At 34.8% G+C, this 22,520-nt stretch overlaps 1 protein-coding gene across 1 annotated transcript; it reads right to left on the reverse strand.

Moving 5' to 3' along the window:
• Positions 1 to 3,872: 3,872 nt before the first annotated feature.
• On the reverse strand, positions 3,873 to 12,261 carry LOC106880082 (interleukin 17-like protein). Its single transcript, XM_014929894.2, has 2 exons — positions 11,354 to 12,261; positions 3,873 to 4,764 (listed from the first exon to the last, which is right to left on the reverse strand). The coding sequence occupies exons 1-2, from the start codon at positions 11,372 to 11,374 to the stop codon at positions 4,234 to 4,236; spliced, it is 552 nt and encodes a 183-aa protein (XP_014785380.1). The 5' UTR covers positions 11,375 to 12,261; the 3' UTR covers positions 3,873 to 4,233.
• Between the last annotated feature and the right edge of the window lie 10,259 nt (positions 12,262 to 22,520).

Genomic DNA, 22,520 nt, shown 5'->3' on the forward strand with positions numbered 1-22,520 from the left:
TATATATATATATATATATATATATATATTTGTGTGTGTGTGTGTGTGTGTATACACATATACAAATACGTATAAATTAGTGTACTTTTCTATACACAAAAGAGGTGATAAGAGTAATTTCAAAGGGAATAAAAAATAAAAACATTTCAATAGTTACCACATGTACTCGAGTTATGACATCAATGAACAAATAAAATAATTTGCCATCCGTGTCTCACCAGCGTGGGCGCTATAATTAATGTTTATTTGTGGAACACTGAAGACACGCATGTTCCATCTATATAGATTTTAATTTTACAAATCCACCTCGCAAGCGCAGCTACAATCGACAGCAACTACAAATTACGTACCAACGTTCTTCGTACACTAATTTATATGAAAAATATGTTGTCTATTGATTCTATTGCGCATGTTGGCCAGTGGTAGAATATTTCTCTAAATTTTCTACCCTAAATATTTCCATAGTAAAATTTTTCGCAATTTTGAAGAACGTTGGTATGTAACATTTGCTGCTGATTGCAGCTGCGCTTGCGCGGTGGATTTGAAAAGTTATAATGTATATAAATGGAACATGTGTGTCTTCAGTGTTCCACAAATATACATTAATTATAGCGTCCATGCTAATGAGACATCGATGGCAATTTATTTTATTTGCTTATTGATGTCATAACTCGATTTCCATTCCCTTTGAAATTACTCTTATCCGTGGTTTGGGTTTTAACTGCACTTTTCAGCAAATAAGGTGTCCTGTTAGGGTCACCACTTTTGTATATAGAAATGTACATTAGTTTATATGAAAAATATGTTGTCTATTGACTCTATTACGCATGCTGGCCACTAGTAGAATATTTCTCTAAATACGAAGAGGTACCCAAATGTAACCGGAAACGTTCTTTGTAGGGCAAACCCATTATAGCTCAGGCTTCCGCCGCTAGAAGCCAGTTGATGCAACCATCAGGCATCAATCTGCCGACTGGCACCTTTGGCTAGAGTCGTACTGCCACGTGGTGCGTCTTTGTTTTGCAGTACTTCTCTCTTCTTCGTCGATTTTTGCGATGGCTGAAACGAAGGAACAACGTGCTTTCGTGAAACTTTGTTTTCCAATGGAGTAAACAATAAGCGAAATAGTTGTCATACCTCAAAACAGCTCACAAGGACTCTAACATGAACAAAACACTAGCTTACGACTGGTTTCTACGCTTTAAGAATAGTCATTCATCGTTTGAGGACCAACCTCGTTCAAGATGACCATCGTCCTCCCGAAGGATTGAACACATCACGAAAATTCATGAACTGATTTTGCAGGACCGTCGCCGAAGAATTGACGCACTTGTTGATATGACTAGTGTGTCCTAGAGCTCCCCCAAAAGAACTTTGAACCCGGAATTGCTAATGAAGTGAGTTGCAGCAAAACTTGTGCCTCGCTTGGTCACGGAAGATCAAAAGCGACCACGACTGAATGCGCATCATGAACTGAAAGAACAATTGGAAGTTGGTTCGGACCTTTTTACGAAGGTCATCACTGGTGAGGAAAGCTGGTGCTGCGGAATTTGTAGATGTAGAAAAGGTGAAGAAAAATACGACAGAGGCATTAAAAGAGTTCTAGCACTGCTTCGAATAGTGGAAAACGCATCCTGACACGTTGCTGCAAATGGCGAATACTTTGAAGGCGATAAAAGTGTGAATATGCAAGACTAAGCGAATAAGATAATGTAAAATTCCGGCTTCTTTTGCGTACCTCCAAGTATATATTTGTGTTGCTTCCATATGTATCGATTTGTAATTAGATAAGTATAAATATGTGCATATTTATGCAATGGTATTCGCCAGTACATATCTGAGTACAGTGACTTCTTAGATGCTGACGGTACTTCTTAGGAAAGTTTTCTTGTACTTCATGACTTCTGGGATAAGACTTCATTTCAGTCTTAAGTGAAATGAGTCTGTAATTCTTTTGACTCATGTCACTGGTTAGCTTTCGTAGTTTTTTGCTGACATTAGAGCATAATCTGCTGCTCAAGAAAACAAAATCAAGCAGCTTATTGTAGTGATGTTAACATGAGTTAAAAATCAAGCAAATTATATACTATGTTAACGCACGATGTTAACGCATGTTAACGCACGGTTCCACTCACAAACAACTAAGCCATTCTTTGAAGGTACACAACATTTTTGATTTTCATTTGATCTGATTTGTACACTTGTTAGGATCTTCTATTGAAATGAGGAAGGTTAGACTAATACCACTGATTTTTTTTTTGAACCATTGTAAATCAACACCAGCAGGAAAAACATGAGAAGGAAAGGTATTCTAAAATGGTGACTTTCTGGAAAGAAATAACTACTGGGTGTGGAGGTACGTGACTGACCTGGGTATGTGTAGATAAAACAAGTGTGAGTAAAGAGAATAGACGAGGGAATCGGACGTGTCAGAATGGCTGTAATTTGTGACAAGCCAAATTTGAAGAGTCACTGCCATTTTAGTAACGGTAGGAAAGACAGCGAGAGGACACAGCAAGCTTGAGGGGTGTTAATGTATGCAATAACATCATCACTGATGAAGGAGTAATATGACATTGTACGTCTAACTTGAGCCTAGGTGGAAAGTAACAATAATTGTTGGAAACTAATTGTTCTGAAGAAAAATCTCAGCCATTGTGACTCGGTCTTAATTAATGTTAAAGATGTGTTTTCGCTTGAAAACAGTAGCTGGACTATATTAAGTTCTGATATTTAGAAGGATTGTAGGTTTTCTTGCTGCTAGATGCTCATATGTACGAATGGTGTCATGCAAGAAATGAGACGTTTTAGTACAACCGTTTTAGCACCGTTTGTTGGGCGTCGCTGGTTCGACGCTGACATCAGACGTTATAATACTTATCTTGTTTTTCTTCTGTCTCATCTCCTCCCTCTCTCTCTCTCCTGCTATTCTCGTGAGTAACCATGCTTCTCTTCGTGTGTATGAGGAGAGGGAGAGTGGTTATGCTAATAATAATGTTAATAAATTGTAATGCCTTTCTTATCATACCGCGCTCTCTCACTCTTCATATCTTATCATCCCCGCTCTCTCCCTCTTCATATGTACATTTCTTTGCGCGTGCAGTGCATGCGTGCATAAGTGTGTGCCTGTCTCCAGCGCCAAGAGGACAATGACAAAAATAGGTTACATATTCTGTCAGCCGTACCAAATCGGATGTGTCCAAAACTGCACCAAGTCATCTTATTCTATGTGATGAGACGATGTCTCCTTCTATATCAGTAGCATTTGCGTTTTCTTGATTTTGTAAGAGGCGGGTTCACAAATCCTATCTGGAGCATGCCTTTTAGGTTTCTGTTCAGAAAATTGGTGCATATTTTACGAGGGGCATCTAGTTCACGCATAGAAGATGCATGGTTAGCTAAAGTTAGAGAAGAATGAAGTGCAGTATTATTTGCGTAAGCGTAGGTTAGTCGTGATGGTAAGTAGATCACTTTTGCGTAAAAGGCAGATAGTGGAGGACAAAGCTAAATCACGGATCACACGGAATTTCAAAGATAAATTTTTCCGTTAATATACGATTCGTCAACGTGAGTCGATAGCAGGCTAACGATGCAAGCGATGTGAAACAAGTGGTGACTATAGGCCAAAATTTTATCCTATGATAAACAAAAGATTTATCGTAGGATAGCCTTTAATTTACTAAATTTCTCGAAGTTGATAGCCCACTGATGCATGACATAGGATTTCTAGTCAGGTACTTATTTGTGGAATTCTGTTTGAACAGGTTAAACATATCTATCATTCAAGAAAATAAATTAGGCTAATTATCAGAGGCTGCTATTTATTGGCGTTATTGGCATAGAATAAAAGACATCAAAAGAACAAAAGAAAATTATTTTGCAATAAAAACATTTTTAATATAAAAAATATACACATAAATTATTGTTTCAAATATAAATTACATAAAAGTATAATATCGAAAATATAGTTGAATAATATTTGCAATACAAAGTTTAGAGTTTTCTTTCCTTTTTTTTTTAAGTAGGCATAAGCCTAAAACTCGAGTACTTAACTGTTATTTATTTTATTAAGTCCAGTGTGATTTAAATTAGGTGAATAAAGGTACGCAATTTACTCAGCAATGCATTTTCTCCGTCACTCAAGCGATTCTGTCAACCCACCTTCACTACTTTAAAGCAAAATTCGAATAAGATTGAAAAAAGATATGAAGTTTATTATAAACGAAAAACTTCTTAGTACACGTATTCATCACTATTATAATTATTATCATTTTTCTCATAACCAGCTACTAAAGATATAACCGAAGCGCATACACAGGCAGTTGGCACATCAATTTCTGTCGGTTTAAAGACGTATAGTCCATCTATACACTGGTTTGTTCGTTTTAGGACTGGTGCTTTGGTAAAAACTTGAACACACTGAAATATGGAAGAAGATCCATTGCACGTTTTGCAGCTACATACAGCTTCAGCTCTATTAGAAGGGTAAACGGTTGAATCATTTACATAAACGATAGTCCAAGGACAAGTGGAAACCTTGCTGAGAACTTTACTTTCGTTGTTGGGAACAATTAAATTTATTTCTTTTGATTCCATTGTAAATTTAGGGGTGTGAGAGAAAAACAGAGTCTCACTTGATGCGTTAGTGAGTCGCTTATACTGAATCATTAAGTCACTTGGAACTTCACATGGGTCTGAAGTTGGTTTTGCGTATATCAAAGATATGATGTATGCAAACAAAATAGCCTTCGTATAAGAGCAAGTCTGAAAAGAAACAAGCACAACATATAGTTTATTTATAAACATAATAGAACTTATTCATTTTGTTCATTACAGTTTTATTATTCGAATCGATATTAATATTTTCGTAGATGAAATAGTCATTATTATTAGCAGGATGCATAAAAATTTCATTGTTATTTGGAAACTAAAAAATGGCTGAAGGTACCACAGAACTATAAATTATATAATTCTTTTGAAATAATATACTTTTCAGGAGGTTTTATTCTAGAGTAAATGACGTGGTGAAAACAAAGTGCGGACTTAAGAGACATGGTCAGTGAAATCTATATTCCTTGTCGCCGTAGACCAACCTCCCAAGATCATTCTCTATTAATTTTAATCTCAACGCTAAGAAGTAAAGAGACTTTAAAAAAGAACTATATACAATTGATCATGATTTAAGCTGTTGAAAATGTGTTGAAAGTACAGAGCAAATGCTTTAAACAATTTTAACTAGGGATCGAAATCAAAAACATTATTGTTGGTATTATATAAGTTTCACAACTAATTTCTTTAAATGCCGTTTCAGCTTACATACACATGCGTTTAGGTACAAATGATTACGTTATTCAACTATATAAACTAAGCACATTTTTAATCTTAACTCGTTGAATACATACAATATACAATCTACAGTGGGACATCACAACAGCAGCCTCTTCTTACATTGCAAAGTGTGAATATTTTGCTGTACTGAAGTCCTACATATTTTATCAGGTAAAAGTAAATTACATAACGTACAGAAGGAATGCTTTATTTTGTGCAAACATATATTTTTGAAGTCGTCTAAATTTTATAAACACATTTTTAGGTAAGTAAATATGTAAATTATAGTTGAGTCCGTTCTTTCGATTGAATATAAGTTTATGATATATGGCCATAGTTAGCAAGATATATTCTACTACAAAAATATAGAGAAACTTTTCAAATGACTTGCTTAAAGTTTCTTCATCCTCGAGTTTCTTCCACCACAGCCTCGAAGACAGCTGTGGAACATAGCTCGTGCTCTCCTGACTGTGTCCCAGTGAAGATCTTTGAACATCTTGATCTGACGAGCAAAATTGCTTTCTTAGGTTTATGTGCTATCCTACCGTAGCATTGTTAACCATTCAAAATAAGTAGCGAGCTATGTTGTAAGCAGTCACAGCGCCAACTGAAGAAAGTAACGGTAGGTTGTAAGCTGACTTATTGCAAAGAGAAGAATCAATATGACTTACTCATACCGTATTAACTTATTACATAAAGAATACGGGGGGATAATGTTGTCCTAGATATGGTCATAAATGTAACGTTATTGATCGTATATCTGGGTAACAATCTCCAGCCCGCCTAGTTCTCTGTTATAATCATACCGAACAGCTATATGTCTGCTAAAACAATACTATAAGATGATCTTAAACCTTGAATGTATTTGTCCAAACAAAATGTAAACGCATAATATAATGAGAAAAATAATTGCATCAATAACTTTATTCATTCTACAAGAAACTCTCTCCTCACTTTCTATTTATATATATATAATGTATATATGCATATTTGTATGTATGTATGTATGCATGTATGTATGTATGTATGTATGTATGTATGTGTGTGTGTATGTATGTATGTATGTATGTATGTATGCATGTATGTATGATAACAAATAGAAACATGTAGCATATTGTGCACCTCCACCGAGCCTACAATCATAATCTAGTGGAAAACAAATGTAGTATGAAGAGAGGGGGAAAATTACCATACTCTCACTCGTCACTGCTCAGAAAAGCAATAAACGACTATATGAATGTGTACGCAATATATTCCTTCAGGGGTCCAGACAAAAGCCCCCTAGGCCAAAAGCCCTGCAGGACAAAAGACCCTCGGATAAAAGACCCATAGGATCAAAGACCTATAGGACAAATGCCCCACGGTTATATTTTTCGGTTAGTTTTTCGTTTTTAGAATTTTTAGTTGATTGTATGAACCCCAGAATTTTTTTTCACTTGTTGCAGTTATTAGACTGCGGCCGGCCATGCTGGGGCACCACCTTGAAGAATTTTTAGATGGCTGTATCGAACCCAAAATTTTGTTTAAGCTTGATCAAAACCACTTCTGTGATATAATTAATTTTTGGTTTTCATTTTACTTGAGGAAATTTTGGTCGAATGTATCGACCTAAGAATCTTTTTTAGGTGATTCTCAACCAGCACATGAAGTTAAGCCTAGAAAGTCTCTCCACATTTTTAGAGATAACAGCCAAATCTTACAATTTTTTTGTTTTATAATTTCACGACGTAACTAGAAACGGAAATTGCGGTTGTAAAAAAAAAAAAATTACTGTCCAAAATTCCAATTTTTAAGTAAACAAAATATATTCAATCGAAAAACTGCGTCAAAACATCTATGTCCCTCAGAATGGTATGTTCCGTGTGTTTCCTCATTTTTAGAATAATTTTAATGTTTGAAATTGAAAATAAATCAATCTTAATATCAATAATAGAATAACAGAACACAAGAGCCTTTACTACTCAATGTAAATATTATCTGAATTCTAACAAAAGGGAAAGCATTTGCTTCAAGAAATGTGTAGAAACATAAAAAACGATAAGAAGTACGTTTGAATGACTATGTATACACTCATAAAATGAAAGTAAATATTACACATGTCTCTGACATGTTTTTCTTCAGAAAAAACAGAATTTGTCATTTTTATGGAGAAACACTCATCTCCCTATTTAGGCAAAAGATAAGAAGTACGTTTGAATGACTACCCTTCTGTTAGACCTTCAACGGCCGAAGAAAGTTTAAAAGGTCAACTTATTCTCATTAACCTTTAAGTGCTGAGAGAAGAAAGCAAACAACTTTAAATATATATTTTAAAATGCTGATTTTTCTGCGACCAAAAATTCTTCAAACTGGTGCGTCAGCATGGCCGCAGTCCAATGACTGAAACAAGTAAAAAGATCTTTAGAAAATAAAAAAAAAACGAGGGGGGGGTATAAAAAAATTCAAGAGATATGGCTGTTATTTCTAGCTTGTGGAAATACCTTCTTGGCTTAACTTCATGCGCTGGTTGAAAATCATTTATAAAAATTCTGGGTCGTTCCATTCGACTAAACTTTCTTCAAAGAGGTGCCCCAGCATGGTCGCAGTCTAATAACTGACGTAAGTAAAAATATAGAAAATTCTAGCATCATACATTCGACTAAAAATTCTTCAAGGTGGTGTCCCAGCATGACCGTAGTCTAATAACTGTAACAAGGAAAAAGAAAAAAAATTCTGGGGTCGATACGTTCAACTAAAAGTTCTTCAAAGCGGCGACCCAGCATGGTCGCAGCCTAATGGCTGAAACAAGTAAAAGGTGGAAAATAAAAAAATAAATAAAATAATCGAAAACTATAACCGTGGGCTTTTGTCCACTTTCATACTTTAACTATGGGGCTTTTGTCTGTGGGAGCCTTTCTCCTACACTCAGTCCTTCACCATCCAGCGGTATTACGCTGTCTATCACATCTTAACATTAACCGTATACTTACGTTTTGTAGATTTGCTCATCAACACTTCGTGTGAAAAGCTACACTACCACAAATAACTGCTGCAAATGCAGACACATAGGTAAAGCTGCACAAAATCCAACGAAAAAGGATTCACAATATAAACTTACACTGCCAAGATTTTCCAGTTCAAATAAAATCTCTTATTGTGGTCTTTGGTCAATGCTGCCTCAATGCACCATTTTGATTTGATTGCTTTTTAAGAAATAAAGTTTCGTTAACGTAGAAACTGTTATGCAACAGTGAGTAATAGAAGACAATCAGAATGTGACTTGTTAGTCTGTGGTGAGTAAGTAAATAAATCAAAGCCTTAAAATCCCAAGACGACAAACACTCTCAAAAATATTGAGTAAAGTTTAAGATAAACGACGTTTTTTGTCGTTAGAAAACTGTTCGCTCTACGAACGAGCAGTAAGAAATACGACATGGCGGAATATATGACAAAAAAAAAGGCTACTGATAAGAACAATACCAGCAGACTTCATATGAGCATTCTATGGTGTTGAAACAACAGCTTCTCGTCCAAATTTTGTTGCGAGGAAGAAAATATGCATAAGCAGTTGCAAAAGTTGGTAAGATAATTGCAACTCAAGTATTGGAGGGAAACTATATTGAATGTGTCCCTGCGTGGCCGTAGCCTAATGACTGACACAAGTAAAAGATGAAAGATAAAATATAAAAAAAAGCCTTCAACAAATATAACTAGATGTTATCTTAATTTCGTGCTACAGGAAGTCTTATTTCTATATTGTACATTGATTTCTCTAAGAAAATTTAGAGAATCTCCATTATGTAGAATATCGGAACTCTGTTGAAAAGGAACTTCACACTTTACAGATTCACCAGCAGCAATGGTCCAAATGTGATAATCGCATTAAGAACATTCAGTAGATTTGGGAGTGACTGTGTTGTTAAATTGTTTCTTAAGCAACATTGCAAGTTTCATTCCTACAGCTCAAAACTGTGCAGGTGTCTTTTACTAAAATCTCAGGAACATCGCATCTCTTCTCCAAGGTCTAAGAAAAACGCATTCAACATAACAGTGAGTAACCACTCACAACTTTGGCCACGAATCAGGCAATAGGTAAATTGAGTATTAACGTGTCAAAATAGTGCATTCTCTGTATAAATAGAAGTACACACGACGTTATCAAATTGAAGTGAGTTGAACTAAATTTAGAGATTTTTATGAGATGAAAACATTTCCACAAGCTTCGGTTATCAAACCGGAAAATGTTCCCTCGCCGTATAAAACACTCTTTAACCTTTCCCTTTTCAACTTTCCCCACAAGGAACAGTTTTTTTTTTTTTTAATGACAATGATTAGTTAAAACAAAGGTCCACATTTAAAGGGACGTAAATCTTGATTCCGTGAGCGGAATTAACTCCCTGACCTAAAGCTTCCCTTAACGCTTTATCTCGTTTTCTGGGGTTTTTTTTTTTATTTCTAGTATTTCTTCGCGGAGTAACCATGTTATTTGAGCCTAAACAATTACCGGATCGTGTACGATACAAACCTGTCAAGTTATTACATTAGTTGAGCAGGAAACTTAAAGTAGCTCATGTATATCTTCTATATACAGGGTGTCCACAAAGTCTGGGTACATGGGGATTAACACATACTTTAAGAAATTATTATTTCTTATATTCAATTGTTTATGTTATCATTTTATTTATTCCATGTACCCAGACTTTGTGGACACCCTGTATATTAAATAGTACTTATCTCTCGCTAAATTGAATTTTTCCCGAGCTTATTAAAATCTCAGTACTACACTATATCTATCCATTTCTTTCTCTCTCTCTCTCTCTCTATTTCTGTCTCTCTCTCCCTCACACACACACACACACACACACACACATATACACACGATGTTTGATATTTGCGTGAATTCAAGCCAACATTATCGAAGTAAACTGATTCATTCCAATTAAGTTAGTTTCAACATGTCTAATGTAGCGAGAATAAAATTAGTATCGGAAATATTTCCGGAGACAGTGAAAGATGTTAATGAATGACAAATGTCCTTGTCATTATTTCTGTACGTATAGAATGTATTCTTTAACCTAACGTACATATTATGGTACGTTGTAGTGATGAGAATACCACTTAAATGTTAGTTTAACACTCCCATTTAATAGATGTATGATACTTAGTCACACGTTCCTATTAGACCGAGGCTCTTTCTCAGAAATCATACTAACTGACTGTCATTCTCGTTAAAAACGTACCGCCTTACGGAATTTTATATTTGGAAGAACAGAAAATTAGAATTTCAGAAAGATTTTAAATTTTGATGAAGAGAAAAAAAGAAATGAGATTTGTTTTCTATATAAATATGTTTGCATTTGTGTTGCGTAAATGTGTTACTCTAACTTCATTTTCGTCTTAAATAAATTGAAACTATAACAGCAGTATTTTACACGTTCAGAAATTGAAACAACTAATACTCTCACATTGCTTTATTTACACACTTCAGATGTAAATGAAATATATCTATAATAAACCAATAAATAAATAAATGATAAAAATAAAACCCGGTTTTCGAAAATACCTTAAGTCTGGTCAACTACCAATTTAAAGAAATACGAAGGAAAAATATAGACATATTTTCTGATAGCGGAAAAAATTTGATATAAATTGTTAGTCGGGGTTGATATATACGTAACCAACAACTGACTACTATTATACACAGATCGCGCAAAAATTACCCTAAATAATTATTTTAAATTTTTGCCACAAGGGCAGTTTGGCAGAGGTGGGAATGAGACGATACATCGACTCCAATGTTCAACTGGTACTTATTTAATCGACCCAGAAAGGATGAAAGGTAAAGTCGACCTCGGCGGAATTTGAACACAGAACGTAGCGTCGGGAGAAATACTGCTAAACATTTCGGCCTGCATGCTAACGATTCTGCCAACTCACCATCTTGAAATTACCCTAAATATAAAAAAAAAACGCACTATACATGTAAATGATAATAGACACGGGTATCCAAAATAAAGAATAAAATGAAAAATCCGAGTTAACTTACCATAATCGAGGAGAAATACATTATCCGCTTTCAGAGGTAGATTGTTGTCGGGTTAAAATAAATTACTGACTGATGCTTGAATTAAGAATTACACCGCTTCCTTCCTGATTCAGTCGAGATTATAAGTAATTACTCAAATAAATTATCGGTTTCTGTGGATATGTGTAGAATTTTTTAAAAATTCAAACTCTAATATGGAGTTTGATTTTAAATATTGTAAGACTGCTGGTTTGATTCAGTTCTTTGTGTCAAGTTTTACTCAGATATTGTATAGATGACTTTCAATAGCTCAATAATGAAATGAGTTTTTTTCTGTAACAATTTTCTATCAAATATATCGCAGGGTTATTGAAATGCTACTATGATGATATTTTGCTGTTGTTCATAAAGTATGAATTACGTAGTTATTTGGTGCTTAAATATTAGTATTTGGCTGTTTCTGATTAATGTATATACATATATATATATATATATATATATAATATTGTTTTCACTGTGGTTCAGAGAGACTTCACTGCCTTGTGTCTTATTTCGCTTGTTTTCCTTCTATGTCTAGTATACACGTTTATGCTTCATTTAAATAGTCTACTGACTACTTCGTAACCTCGTGTCACGACATACTCTGAGCGCGTATTTTGCTCGTGTAGATGAGTGTTTCCTTTCATGTTTAAGTTAAATTCCTGATCTATGAAAATGTATTTTAAATATAACGTTAAAAAAGATAATTGGAAACACTTATCCACTATCACTTAACAAGGTACTTTTCATTATCCGGTATGATAAAAAAGATAAAACTCTTATAACATACATCGCATCCTTTTGATTTTTTTTTTTCCAGGATATTTTCTTTAACTTCCAAAATTATCAAAGTTTGCGTCTCAAGTTCAATTGGTTTGACGACGTAGTTAAAAGCAGAAACAATAACACTGTTGTCAATACGGATATGGTTATTATTGTTCTTTTTTATTTAATGAGTTCACCAGCTTACGTCATTAGTTAAGGCAATTTCATTTTCTGATGCCAATTTTTGATGCTAGAAACATTCTACTTGGCAAGCCAATTGCTACAGTGCCAACGAGCAATAACAATGGCTCCAATAAGTGACAATGTCTAAAATATTCGGAAATATTTTCATGACTTGCTCGATCAAATAATCATGTTCGCTAACTCCTTGTAGTTTTCCTGATGCTCAGATTTAGTACTTTAGTGCTTATTTAGAACTTCTGTACTTAAACTGAAAAACATTAAAGAGAATAAAATTTGCTTTTTTTATGCATTATATTGATTTCCTCTTAACAATTTCGCATTTTGGGTAAGTTAAACAGGTGAAGTGGACTTGTTACCGATAAACATCTTGAGTGAATGCAAAATATCAATATCTATCGTAACTATCTCGTCATTCTTAACTGATTTTAAGTATATTATTCTCACTACTACTACTACTACTACTACTACTACTACTACTACTACTACTACTACTACTACTACTACTACTACTATTACTACTACTAAGTAACGGGTGCTTGGTACCAACATACACTGGAAAATGTAGTGGACGAATAGAGAAAAGCAAAATCCTGTGACTTTGACTTTCAGACAGAAGAACAAAACCTGCGCTACACAAGTAACGCAAAAGATAAAAACTAATACTACAGAAGACTCAAACAAAACTCCTTAACAAAACGTACAGATACAATATAATATCCCCGCCACCAAAGCAAAATGCAGCACACTCCCACCCCACCAGCACAAGGGTGCAACGAGTGATGCAATAGAATGTTGCTTGAAACTTTCAGATGTCGAGAAATAACAGTGGTGATGACGATGGTGACGAACGTTAGCCTTAACTCAGTTTATGATTGACACGACTTTCCAAAAAACTCTAGCTGTAGCAGTGGAAATGAGGCTGGACCTTTAAGGGAAGGTCTCTCGCTCGGCACTGGATCAGTAAAGATGCGCACTGACCACAACTGTCATCCTAATATAGCATCAGAAGATAATAGAGCAAGAAGAAAGAAGTGGACCAGCGAAGAAAACAGGATAGTGATACAGTACTATTTAGAAAGTGAACCTAAAAGAAGAGACTATAGAAAACGGATGTTAACGCTTCTGGTAGAGAAGGGTATGTTTAAAGTGTTTGAGCAGAGATTAGTTGATCAGGCTAATGCTTCTAGGAGAAGAAATTAGATGACAGAATTGAGATAGAAGAGATCACATGAGAAATGAGAAATGGAAAAGACCAGGTAGTGGGAAACACAAACAACAACATGAGAGATACAGCTCAAACCAAAGAACAAGCTAAAGGAAAATATAATAATGGCACTACCAATAAAGAAGGGACAACTGGCACCAACGACTTAAGTGATTTAAGTGAGGAAGATCAGAAGATTTCAGATGAGTTGCAGGAAGTAATGGATAAAGAAGTAAGAAAAATATTGCCAACATTAAAAGACATCAACGGAAGGAAACTACAAGAAATGACTAGGAAAGTAGATTCTGTTATCAGTAAGATAGATACAAAAAATATAGAAGACACTAACTTATAGATCCATGCAGGAAGGGCGGTAGTCACCAGAAGATTAGATATCTCACAGGAAAAGTTTAAAAAAGGGTAAATGTGGAAAAGGAAACTACAAAATAAAGTGAAGACTTTAAGACAAGATCTAAGTAGAATAGAAACCTGGAAACTGAACAAATTAATAAACACAAGATGCAAATCTCACCTCGAGGAAAGATACTTGGTCAAAGAAAAAGGATTTGGGACAACAATCATAGCAGTTAAACAACGTATCATAGCAGTAGCAGACAAGCTCTCCAGATATCAGAAAATAATAGATCAGCATCAACACAATAGATTATTTGAGACAGATCAGAAGAGATTTTATAACCAAATAAATAGTGGAGAACGAAGTGCTGATGAGAAACCTAATGCAGAGGAGGCTAGAAAGTTCTAGACTAATATTTGGGATAAACCAGTCAATAATGATGTAGATTCAGTATGGTTAGAGAAAGTGAGGGAATAAGTAGTGAGTGAGAAGCAGCCAATTCTAAGATTAACTAGTGTAGAATGAGTAAAGTATTTGGAAAAATGCCGTATTGGAAGGGCCGAGGATCAGATTTAGTTCACGGTATTGGCCAAACAAATTCGGTAGTTTACATGGGAGGTTGGAGGAACAACTTCAAGATTGCCTTATTGGAGGACTAATAACAGATTGGATGACTAAAGTGAGGACAATATTCATTATGAAGGATATGAACAAGAGCAATACCCCTAACAACTATAGACCAATCATCTGCTTACCGTTAGTGTGGAAACTGCTAACAAGAATTCTTTCAGAAACCATTTAGGAGCAACTTGACAGCCAGAATTTACTACCAGAAGAATAGAAAGGTTGCAAGAAGTTTAGGGGTATGCATGATCTATTATATATAGAAAAAGCGGTTCTAAATGAAGTAAAAGCTAGACAGAGAAATCTAACAATAGCATGGATTGATAATAGAGAAACCCATGCTCATGGATAAGTGAATGTCTGAGCATGTTCAGTATAGCAGAAAACATAAGAGAATTAATTAGCTCTAGCATGAAGAAATGAGGGAAAGTTAATATCTAAAGATTTTCCCAGGAAGACTCTTTGTGCCCTTTAAAATGTTTCCTATATTCGATTCCCCTCAATTTAGTATTAAGAAAGGCAAAGGCATGGTATCAGTTCAGAAATAGTAATAGAAAAATTGAAACACTTTATTAAGAATGTGATAGACTAGATTCCAAAGTACAGACTGTAAGACTCTTCAGTAAAGATATAGGCATGGAATTTGGCATAGATAAGTGTGCAATATTAGTCATAAGAAGGAGACTGGTAGTCAATAGCGAAGGCATCCAGTTACCAGATGGTCAGACATTAAGATCATTGAAAGGAAGAGAAAGTTATAAGTATCAAGGAGTATTAGGAAATTGAGAAGTACATCAGAAGGGTGGGGATGCTAATGAGTCAAAGCTAAACTGTCCGAATCTAGTGAAGGCTGAAAATACTTGGGCAGTATCATTACTTAGATACTCAGTAGCTTTTGTAGATTGGACAAAAACTGAATTAGCAAAGCTAGACAGAGAAACTAGGAAGGAATTCAATATGAATAGAGGATTCCAACCAAGGGCAAGAATATACCTACATAGAAAAGAAGGTGGAAGAGGGTTAATATCAGTGGAAGACTGCGTGAGGTTAGCTAGAGTAAGTCTAAATTCCCATGTAGGTGGCAGTGAAGAATGTTTATTAAAAGCTGGTAGAGTCACAATAAGACATAGGGAAACCAAAATACCAAACGAACTTAAAGATCAGAAAAGAGAGCAGAAATTGTCTGACTGACAGGAGATGGCGCTGTATGGTAGTTTACCAAAGATTGTTGCATCAAATAGTAGTAGTGAGACATGGTTATGGCTGTAGAAGAGAAGGCTGAAGAGGGAGACAGAAAGTTTGTTAGCAACTGCCTAAGACCAAACATTAAGGACTAATCGGATAAAAGCCAAGATAGAAAAAAAACAAGTAGATTCCCAATGTAGATTATGCAAATCAAAAGAGGAAAGTGTTAGTCATATAGTAAGTGAATATAGTATACTGGCACCGAAAGAATACATTAAAAGACATGTCAATCTAAGGAGAACAATCCACTGGGAGCTTTGTAGAAAGCTAAGATTTGAACATACTGATAAATGTTATGAACATGAACCTAGTAAAGTACTAGGAAGTAAGAAGTACAAGATGTTGTGGGACTCTAAGATTCAGACTGACAGATTAATAGAAGCTAGAAGGCTTGATTTGGTAGTAGTAGATAAAGAGAATAGAAAGTGCCAAATAACTGACTTTACAGTCCCAAATGATGGAAAAACAAATATGGGAAGTATAGAAAAAATAATAAAGTACCAAGAATTAGCTATTGAATTACAGAGGCTATGGAAAGTGCGGGTAAAATGTATCCTAGTAGTTATAGGTGCATTAGCAAATATCCCTAAAGATCTGGACAGATGGATAGAGGAAAAAGGTATAAAACCTAATTTGGTACAGCTGCAGAAAACAATGTTATTAGGGATAGGGTAGGATACTTAGGAGGATACTTATTTTGAACTTGTGGAAGAGACACAGAGTGTCGAAATATTGTTCATTCGATGAACAGTGGCACTCTTTTTAGTGTTTCTTTATTATTATTATTATTATTATTATTATTATTATTATTATTATTACTACTACTACTACTACTACTGCTGCTGCTTCTACTGCTGCTGTTACTACTACTACTACTACTACTACTACTACTACTACTACTACTACTACTACTACTACTACTACTACTACTACTACTCTTATTATTATTATATTTTAAAAATGAACCGTAACCAGAGTGTTGGTTTATGACCATGAAGGGATTTGAATGTCTTCAGTAACTGTGTCACGAATTTCGTCATAAAGACATTAGCGAAATTAACTGCATATTATTCACATGCAAACAACAGATTAGATTGTTGGAAAAAAATCCTAACATCGGGCTATGACAAATAACTGTAAATGCCAACAATATTTCGACACTTCGTGTGTCTTCCACAAGTTTAAAATAATCATCTCAATCTACTTCATTTTGATAATATTTAATGATTGATAAGGCGGCGAGCAAGCAGAAACGTTAGCACGTCGGGCGAAATGCATAGCGGTGTTTCGACTGTCTTTACGTTCTGAGTTCAAACTCCGCTGAGGTCGACTTTGCTTTTCATCATTTCGGGATCCATAAATTAAGTACAAGTCGCGTACTGGGTTCGATCTAATCGACTTGTCTTTTCCCCCAAAATTTCGGGCCTTGTGCCTAGAGTAGAAAGGAATATTTAAAGATTGATGTTACTCCCCTAGAATGTAAAGAAACAATAAGAAGAGTGCGACTGGTATCGATAACTCCTCTTATTGTTTCTTTACCTTCGGGAGGAGTAACATCATTCCTTAGATATTACCAAAACGAAGTAGATTGAGATGATTATTTTAAACTTGTGGAAGACACACGAAGTGTCGAAATATCGTTCATTCGATAACAGTTGCACTCTTCATATTGTTTCTTTAGCTTGGGAGGTTAAGCAGATGTGATCGACGAAAAAGGTGGTAGTTAGTACCAATAACTGTCGGAGTCCTGGGGACGGTGAATAAAAATCTTGAGAAGTACATGGAACAAATAGGGGCTGCCTTAAGGGTGGAGAACTTGCAGAAAACAGCACTGCTTAGAACTGCTCGATTACTCCGGAGGGTGCTCGAAAAATAAGAGGTGTTACCTTAGTTCACCGGTAGTGAACAGCTGAGACTATACTGTCCAGCGTTAGAAGCTGTGCAAAGGCAATAATAATAATTATAATAATGATAGTTTCAAATTTTGCCTCAAGGGCAGCAATTTTGGGGGAGGCGATGAGTTGATTTCATCGACCCTAATCTTGAACTGGAACTTATTTTATCGAGCGCGAAAGAATGAATGGCAAAGTAGACTTTGGCGGAATTTGAACTCAGAACGTAACGACGAGCGAAATACCTATTATTGGACACAAAACCTGAAATTTGGGGGATCATGCAAGATCATGCGCTGTTTATCTTGATATGAGATCACCATGTCACCCACATATGGTTGTGAGGAATGCGCCTGGTGTACCCTTATCAGACGAGTAGTCATGATGGGTGTATTTGACTTCGTATATCTTACCCCAGTTTCACTTCGATGGCAAGCACTACTCTCTCACTCAATGATAATAATAATAGTTTCAAATTTTGTTTCAAGTCTGTTGCTTTTGCAAGGAGAGAATGTGTCGATGTCATCGACCCGAGAACATGACTAACACTTTAATTTATCGTCTTGGAAAGGGTGAAAGAGAATATGATCTTGGCTGGGTTTGAACTTGGAAGGTATGGAGTTGGCACGAATAGTGTAAGTTATTCCAGACTCTATCTATTGACGATTCCTACATACGTTTCTAATTTAGGCACAATGTTATTAATAATTACAAAGGAACAGGGTTTGTCGATTATGACACTGGCATTCCGTTGATTACGATGATGAGGGTTACAGTTGAACCTATCAACGAGACAGCCTGCTCGTGAAATAAGCGTGCAAATAGCTGAGCGCTCCACGGAAACGCGTACCTCTCACGTAGTTTTCAGGTAGATTCAGTATGATACAGAATGGAACAAGGCTAGCCCTTTGAATTACAGGTATTAGTTCATTTTTTCCAGCTGAGTGGATGGGAGCAACGTGGAAGAAAGTATCTTGCTCAAGGACCCAGCACACCGCCAGGAGTCGAACACACGACCTTAAGGTCGTGAGCCGATTATTATTGCCACTAAACCATGCGGCTTTATCCACCTCATTATATGAGTGGTTATTTAATTTTATTGAACTCGAAAAGATATAAGATAAAGTTAACCCATGTAGATTCAGAATTAAGAACATAAAGAGATGTGACTAAAAACCACATGGGATTTTCCGACGCTATACTTATACGACAAAATACGCATAACCAATGTGTCCTATTATTTCATTTATGTTGTAGATTGGAGTAGAATGTTGAGAGGGATAAGTATATGTTACTACGATGTATTTCTGGTGTACGTAAGTTGTCTTTCATAGCTGAGAAAGAATATTAAACTTCTCTTTTTGTATTACATCAACTAACATATATAGAAAATGCTTATTGTATTGAATAAAGTAATCTGTACTGCTCTTCAAGAAATTTATCTGTCAGCAAATATATCAGTAATGTTTTGTTCTATGATGGTTAGAGGAAGCCTGGGTCGATTTGCCAATACATTCATGATGTCATAGGACTGGTTCTACAAATACATTCGGTTTGTGACAAGCTAACAGAACATACACAAAATAAGCATCTCTTTATTTCGGCCACCACATGGCTAATCTATGAATGAAGCAAATATATATATATATATATATATATATATATATACCACCCAAAAAATGTAAAATAAAATATTAAAATTTCGATAAGTAAATTTATGCATTCACTTTGGGTTACTTCCTTTATCTCAATGTGAAATAGGAGCGCCATTCCTCCATATATGTCACTCTCCCTGCTTGATTTCAACATCGATTATACTGCTCGTCGAAGAAATGGTGCTTTCAACAAGCAGTAGTTAGGAACTCTTTTAGAAATATATCTATTTAAATTAGATAAAACCTATTAAGATAGAAACACTGTAAAATGTGGTGGAAATGTGAGCTACAAATTTGAAGACAGAATAAGTGTTTTACCTTATATTTGAAATACAACGTAAAACTTTAATTGTTTTGGCCTTAACAAATGCTTATCTAATCTAATGTCACACCGCCCAAACTAATCTATTGTAAAGTTGCATTTGCCATTTACCACCTATTGAAGCTTTTCTGAGTACAACTATGATTAAACGTGTTACAATTATAGCTATTTCACCTTTCTCAAGCGTTTATATTCAGAAGTATAATACCAAGTATGGCCTGCCTTGTCTGAAATTGTAATCTGAGGTTTGAGGTTTATTCGTTGTTAAACGAACGACGGCGTAGAGGACGCGTCATTAGCTTCTTTTAGTTCATATATTGTGTCTATGCTGTTATAGTGAAGCAATTCTGTAAGCTTCATTTTGCCATTGTAAATTAACTCCACATCACACAGTGTATAGAACTTATCAACTATGTATAGCTCTCAGTATAAGAAACCAATGATTTCAAGGATAAACTCAATTGTCACGGAGGCATACAACAAAAATCTCGAGTCCTTTAAATTGACTTGCTATTGATAAGAGGGAAAAACATAAGAATCAAAAGAAATCGGTTATAAAATAAAATGGTCTCTTGAATATGGGAATACAGAAAAAACATGCCAGGGCTTGTACAAAAGAAAACAACCCCAAATATTCCTTCGGTATTGTAGGCAGAAGAAAGGTTTTGGGTTAATAGAGAAAATTGATGGCCACTTCAAAACAAAAGCAGTAAAAATATATTCAGTAAATAATGACACATAAAGCGCATCTGACCTATAGAGCGTATGTTAGTGGTGAATGGCGACGAAAGAACTTTGACACATGGAGTTAATTAATTGATTGATCAAATGGTTAATCAAACAATCGATTAGTTAACTAGTTAACTAGTTCAGTAGATAGCCAATAGACATGTAAAACAGAAAACAGTGAAAAAGAACCAGTGTGGGTGCTTTATTTATTACTGGCATTATGATCCTTCCGAGATGCAACATGGTCTTTCAACACACAAGTTCACATCAAGAATCTTGCAAACCAAATACAAAAAGGAAAAAGTAAACGGAATTATCATGAAAAACATGCATATCTATATAATATTGTGTTCTCTCAGTCTGAACGTGTCCAAAGAGAAGTGTTAGAAAGGAATTACTTCGATACCAAATATACAAAAATCACAAGGAGTAGATTTAAGCTGATATTAAGTAATATGCCATAATTTTCTCTCCCCACCACACAAAAATAGAACGAAGAAATGATTTTGCTCAAGTAGGCCGCGTATCGCTTTTAACTCTAAAAGGGAACACTGTATATCTTATATATAAGAAAGGAAGAACAGAAGACATTAAGAAGTGCAAAACTCTGACATCATATATCAACGAAGTCAGAGAGATAATAATAATAATAATAAGGAATTTGGAGAAGAACGAACTGGTGTAGGCTAGAAGTAAAAATTCTGTTGATGGCCTTTGCAGGATCTTCAAGAGAGTAAATACCAAACAAATACACTTCTCTTCCCAGAATTTATAGATCTATGCCAGAATTAAAAAAAAAAAGACACTATTAAATCAACATCATTTATCAAGTGTTGGGACTGTCCATTGGAAAACACTAGGAAGAAATGATCCTGATCTCATTCTAGAATAAAAATTTCTCTTAAAATTCTCCTTAACATGCCGTGACAATCAGTAAACGAGATACTTATGAGCTAAGATTAAGCGCGATAAGCATATATGTGTGTGCGTATGTGTGTGTGGGTATGGTGTGTGTATGTGTGTGTATGTGTGTGTGTGTGTGTGTGTGTTTGAGTATGTGTGTGCCTGTACGTCTGTGTGTATGTGACTATGTGAGTATGTTTGTACATCAACATACATTAATACACACACATATATAATCGGCGAAAAATACAGTGTAACTCGAGGATTGAGAGTTTCATGCATTGGCACTTACCAAAGGGATAGGTGCCCATGCACGATAATCTCCGCCCTCGTGTCACACTGTAACTGCCTGCTATTATATATGTATATATATATATATATATATATATATAATGGAAGGGGTAAATTCAGAAACAAAGTTTAAGTGAATCAGCAAATTCCCAAACGGAAAACACTTAAACGTAATTTCTTTTAATATTAAAAAAAAAAAACATAAACATAAATATATATATTTATACAGATCAAAATAAATCTATATATATAAAAGTATAATATACAGGGTGTCCACAAGGTCTGGGTACATGGAGTAAATAAAATCATAACATAAATAATTAAATATCAGAAATGATAATTTCTTAAAGCATGTGTTAATCCCCATGTACCCAGACTTTGTGGACACCCTGTATAAATATATAAATAAAAATATGAATTAAAAGAACGTAAAAATATGAGAGTTGTAAATATGGTGAGTGCAAACGAAAGAGAACACATTAACAGAATTAGAAATAGAGATTGTGAATAAAATGATAAACTACTTATAGAAAAAGATATACCATATATAACGGTAGGAAGGTGTCTAAGTCATTGAACAGCAAAATAGATAAGACAGTTCAGAGAGCAAATAACTACATTACTAGAACAGATCAAAAATTTACAATTAAGGATTATACATACATACATAGAAACACACACACACACACACATATATTGAAAGGTTTGGAGGTGATGTACAGGAATTATATATTAGAAAATAATAATAATAATAATAATAATAATAATAATAATAATAATAATAATAATAATAATAATAATAATAATAAGGTACTCAGATATTTGAAAAACCAATAGGAATAGGTGCAAGCGCTAATATTTATAAAACATGTGACATATTAATAAAAATCTGTAAATGTACAACCGTCCAGATATCTGAGTACCTTGTTAACATTATTCTTTCTAATATATATATATATA

Source organism: Octopus bimaculoides, chromosome 1 (assembly GCF_001194135.2).
Source record: "Octopus bimaculoides isolate UCB-OBI-ISO-001 chromosome 1, ASM119413v2, whole genome shotgun sequence".
Classification (NCBI taxonomy): domain Eukaryota; kingdom Metazoa; phylum Mollusca; class Cephalopoda; order Octopoda; family Octopodidae; genus Octopus; species Octopus bimaculoides.

What these genes read in the sequence shown, in the direction of transcription:
- LOC106880082 (XM_014929894.2), bottom strand. Translation starts at nt 11,374, where the DNA reads ATGTATTTCTCCTCGATTATG. An exon ending in TGTATTTCTCCTCGATTATG is followed by an intron (nt 4,765 to 11,353) that starts GTAAGTTAACTC and finishes GTTTCTTTTCAG; the next exon opens with ACTTGCTCTTATACGAAGGC.